General features: G+C 47.5%; 1 protein-coding gene across 1 annotated transcript; it reads left to right on the forward strand.

The window, feature by feature from the left end:
- Positions 1-1991: 1991 nt before the first annotated feature.
- ADAM30 (ADAM metallopeptidase domain 30) lies at positions 1992-4367 on the forward strand. Its single transcript, XM_037135096.2, has one exon. The coding sequence runs from the start codon at positions 1992-1994 to the stop codon at positions 4365-4367; it is 2376 nt and encodes a 791-aa protein (XP_036990991.2).
- Positions 4368-5095: the final 728 nt, after the last annotated feature.

Raw genomic sequence — 5095 nt, forward strand, 5'->3', positions numbered from 1 at the left:
GTTTTTTCAGTGTTCAGTTGTATGGGTTCTTTATAAATTTGGATATTAACCCTTTATCGGATGTGTCACTCGATGAATATCTTCACCCATTCAGCAGGTTACCCCTTCGTTTTGTTTATGGTTTCCTTTGATGTATGAAGCCTTCGAGTTTGACGTAGTGCCATCTGTTCATTTTTGCTTATCGACCTTTCCTGAGGAGGCGTGTCAGGAAAACCGTGAGTGAGAGACATGTCAGAGATTTTACAGCCTGTATTTTCTTCTAGGAGTTTTATGGTTTCAGGTCTTGCATTTAAGTCTTTAAACCATTTGAATTTATTCTTGTATATGATATAAGATGGTGATCTAGTTTCATTTTATTGCATTTTTCTGTCCACTTCCCAAACCATTTATTGAATAGACTGTTTTTATCCCCATTGTATGTTCTTGCCTTATTTTTCACAGATTAATCGATCATATAGGCATGACTTTATTTCTGGGCTCTTGATTAATTTATATTGATTTATCTTATCAGGTTTTTATGCCAGAACCATCTGCTTTATTACTATGACTATGTAGCACAGTTTGATAACAAGTATGAACATTGTTTTTAATTCTTGCCTCTTTCATGATGGAGAATCCATTCAATCACAGATTATGGCACAGTCTACGTTCCTTCATACTTTTTGAAACTGCCCATTTATGTCCTTCCCCAGAGAGATGACAGAGGTGACTGGTACAGCCTCTGGGGTGGACCTGGCTGAATGAGTGTATGTGTCACAGACATCACCATCTGAGCCAAAGACAGTCTCAGTTTCCTCATGTGAGAAATCGGAATGATGACGGTAGGGTCACCATTCTCTGCAAAGTAGGGCTATTGGGAGGAATTCATGGGCTGATTCCTGCAAAGAGCCTACAACGGTGCCTGGCACACAGTAAGCCTTCCACAATCGTGTGTTTCTCAGTAGCCCCAATGCTGTTATTTCTGACCCATGGAAAACATCACTTGTCTGGGTTATTACAAGAGCACCTTAACTAGTCTTCCTGATTCAAGCTTCATCCTTTGTTAACCTTTCTCTAGAATGCAGGCAGAATGAATTCCCCAAGAACTAACCTGAAAATGTTCTTCTTGTGACAGAATCCCTCCAACAGACCTTATGACCTTGGGATTTCTCTTTTCCATGAACATGTGCCTCCACTGTCCCAGCTGGGGTCTTCAACAGACTTCGGGGTCTCCTTTCTCACCCATCACCCACACCACAAATAACTCATTGCCTTTCTCTGACACTTCCTGGGGTCTGTGCTTTCTCGAGTGCCAGTCTCTCCCTAGATCCTCCCACCAGTGCACAAACACACCAATGAATCACACTGAACCCTGGTACCCCAAGGACGCACAGCAAAAAGAATGACCTGGCATAATGAAGCCCCCTGGGAAACCTTCTCTGGCCTGAAGCCGGGGCTTCCAGGGCTGGGGGTGGAGGTGCAGTACCTACACTGATGTTCTCAGGCTCTGGTGCTACCCTGGCAGGCTCCGGGCTCCTGCCCTTTGCTGCAAGCGAGCCCATTGGGAAACTGCGAGTGGCGGGGTGCCTATGTGGGCCCAGGGCACCCCGTCCTTATCAGACAGCCGAATCCAGCCTGTGGAAAACATGAGGGGTGCCCTGGGTCCGGCAGAAACAGACTGCAGGGCACAGGACAAAGTGAGCCTTAACAAGTTCTCTTTCCTTCCTCCTGTTTCTCTGTCCCTTCCCCTTTTCTCCCTGCCTGCCACCCTCATTTCTCTTTTATTCTCGCGCACCTTTCTGGCGTTTCTTCCACGTGCGCCCAACGGCACCGCCCCGCCCAGAAAACGACCTAGCGGCTTGGACAGGACATGCGCCCTGACCCATCAACCTAGACCAAGGCCAGCGCTCCCACACAGCCTGCTCGCCCGGCCAGGCCCTTCGCGCTCCCGCGCCTCTAGCGACCGCCCCTGGAAGTGCAGGGGCTGCCTCACCGGGGAGCAGAGCTGTGCCATGAGGCCAGTGAGGACTGTCCTCTCCCGAGGCCATTTGCTCCTCGTGCTGGTCCTGGCGGTGCTCCTGCTTGATGACACCTATGGCGAGGATTTGATTTTTCACCCGGAGTGGGAGTTTGACTCCTATGAAATCACCATCCCCAAGAAACTGAGCTTCCGGGGAGGGGAGCAGGCTGTGGCCAACCACGTGTCCTACCTCCTGCAGGTAAAAGGCGAGAAGCATGTCCTTCACCTGTGGCCCAAGAGGTTTCTGTTGCCCCGACATCTGCCGGTTTTCTCCTACACAGACGAGGGGGAGCTCCTGGAAGACTACCCTTACATACCCAGGGACTGCAACTACGTGGGCTTCATAGAAGGACTGGAGGATTCTGAAGCTACTGTCAGTACATGCACCGGGAGGCTCCGGGGCGTATTGAAGATTGATGCCGAACATTACCAGATCGAGCCCCTTAAGGCCTCCTCCACTTTTGAACACGTGGTATACCTTCTGAAGAACGAGGAGGAATTTCAAGATCAGATCTGTGGCGTAACTGAAGAGGAAATCGAAAAGCAGATGAAGCAGCCTGAGAACATGGTGAGCATGAGGAGTTTTATTCGACCTTCTGTGCACCAAAAGTACCTGGAATTAGCCCTGATCTTTGATCGTGAGAGATATTTGTATTCAAAGTCCAATATTACTTTAGTCACAAATGATGCCCTTCTCCTGACTTCGATTATGGACACTTACTTTCAGGAACTCAATGTGAGAATACAACTGAGCTCACTTGAAGTATGGTCAGATAAAGACAAAGTAAATATTGCTTATTCAACATTACAGGAAGCTTTAGGCCAATTTTTGATATACCAAAGAAATGTACTAAGTCGTAATATTAACATCGATTGGTCTCAACTCTACGTTAAAAGACGTTACAGAGATGCCCTGGCGTGGTCCTGGGGGAAAGTGTGTACTCAGACATATGCCGGGTCTATAAGTGTTTTTTTAGATGATTCTGTCCTTGGACCTGCCACCTGGGGTGCTCACAACCTGGGCCATAGTATGGGGATGGTACATGACGACAAATCCTGCAGATGTAAGGGTCGGCGTAGTTGCATCATGGGAACTGGCCGAAATGGGTTTAGTAATTGTAGTGTTGTCCAGTTCTTTAACCACGTACGTAGAGAAGCAAACTGTCTCAATAATATCCCAAAACAACAATTTGTGTTTAAGAGATGTGGCAACAAAATTGTGGAAGACGATGAGGAATGTGACTGTGGTTCGTTAGAGGACTGTGAAAGAGACCACTGTTGTGAACCAGGCTGTAAATTCAAAGACGGTGCCAACTGCAGCACTGGGCTTTGCTGTCATAACTGTCAGTTTCGTCCTTCTGGGTACGTGTGTCGGAAGGAAGAAAATGAATGTGACCTTGCAGAATACTGCAATGGGGCCTCAGGTGTCTGCCCAACTGACATGTATAAGCAGGATGGAACCCCGTGCAAGTACGAAGCCCGTTGTTTCAGGAAGGGCTGTCGATCCACATACATGCAGTGCCAAAGCATTTTTGGACCAGATGCCAGGGAGGCTCCTATCCAGTGCTATGAAGCAGTAAATTTAATAGGCGATCAATATGGGAACTGTGGCCTATTGAAAACTGGCTCCTATAAAAAATGTACCAAGAGACATGCAATATGTGGCAGGGTACAGTGTATAAATGTCAGAACCCTCCCTGATATGCCAGATCTTACTAATGTAATTTCTACTCATCTCAAGGATGAAAAGCTCATGTGCTGGGGCACAGGCTACCATCAGTCCTTGATACCCACGGGGATTCCTGACGTGGGTGCAGTGTATGATGGGACCTCCTGTGGAACGGGCCGGGTATGTTTGAACACAACTTGTATAAACAGTTCAGTGCTGGATTTTGACTGTCTACCTGAGAAGTGCAACCACAGAGGCTTTTGCAACAACAATAAGAACTGCCACTGCAGGTACGGCTGGGCGCCACCCTTCTGCGAGGACGCCGGGTTTGGAGGGAGCGTGGACAGCGGGCCGCCGGGGATGCTGCAGCTGGAGGTGTTCGACCCCATCCAGATCGTGTCCCTTATGTCACTGCGCCTTGTTTTGTTATTCATCTCAGTGATTATTGTGCTTTTTAGACAACCTATAGGAAATTACTTAAAACCCGAACAAAATGAAACACCACCGAGTAACACTGGAGTTCAGGAAACACCACTGAGTAACACTGGAGTTCAGGAAATACCACCGAGCAACACTGGAGTTCAGAAAACACCACCGAGTAACACTGGAGTTAAGAAAACGCCACTGCCTAAAACTAAGGTTGAAACACCCAAGGCAAAAAATATTAAAACTACCAAAAAGAAATCAGGAAATACATAATCACTCCATAACACAGGATTATAGACCGAACAAGCTTATCATTTATCCAAATGGCTCTTCATTCTTTTCCCAGCTCCTTTTTTTAACTTAATCTCTCATCATGATTGATCAGCAAATAAATGATATTCTTGTTTGGGAAAAAAAAAAAAAACCAGTGCCTTTTACTTTCCTAGCATTTCCTTGCCCCTTAGCTTGCGATAAGGTTTGCGCGTCCTGAGAAGAATGCCCTGATGGCTTTTCTGACACTAAAGCTCGGGATGTTGTGAGTGCCGTAGCATTACAGTGGCTTTCAGAGCGGACTCCTGTCTCTCAGAATCCCGCCAAAGGAAGGATTAATCTGCCTTTCTCTCTACCTCCCTCCATGTGACCAGTGAGATGTCTGTGCCTGTGTCCCATGCTGTATGCTAAATGGTGACTTCACATTTTGTAAACTTTACAAGGGGTGTCCCTCAGATAAGCATTCCCCCTGTGCAATCGCCCTATGGATGTGTGGTCTCAGACTCAGTGTTTGGGGTGACCTTAGTTGGTTTAAGGCACCTCAGTCTGTAAATGACAACAAGCCCACCAGTGTCCCAGGGGCAAGGATCTAAGGATGTTCTGTGCTCTGGGATTCTGCTCCCAGGGACAGGTCTTGTGTGCCTGTGTGCCAAGGGACAGTGGCTCTAGGTTTGCCACACCCCTGAGTAGAGCAGAGGAGAGGGAGGAGCGCCTTCCACTGCCCAGTACCC

The sequence above is a fragment of the Artibeus jamaicensis genome, unplaced genomic scaffold, assembly GCF_021234435.1.
Source record: "Artibeus jamaicensis isolate MK-2021 breed Jamaican fruit bat unplaced genomic scaffold, CSHL_Jam_final scaffold_1689, whole genome shotgun sequence".
Lineage (NCBI taxonomy): Eukaryota > Metazoa > Chordata > Mammalia > Chiroptera > Phyllostomidae > Artibeus > Artibeus jamaicensis.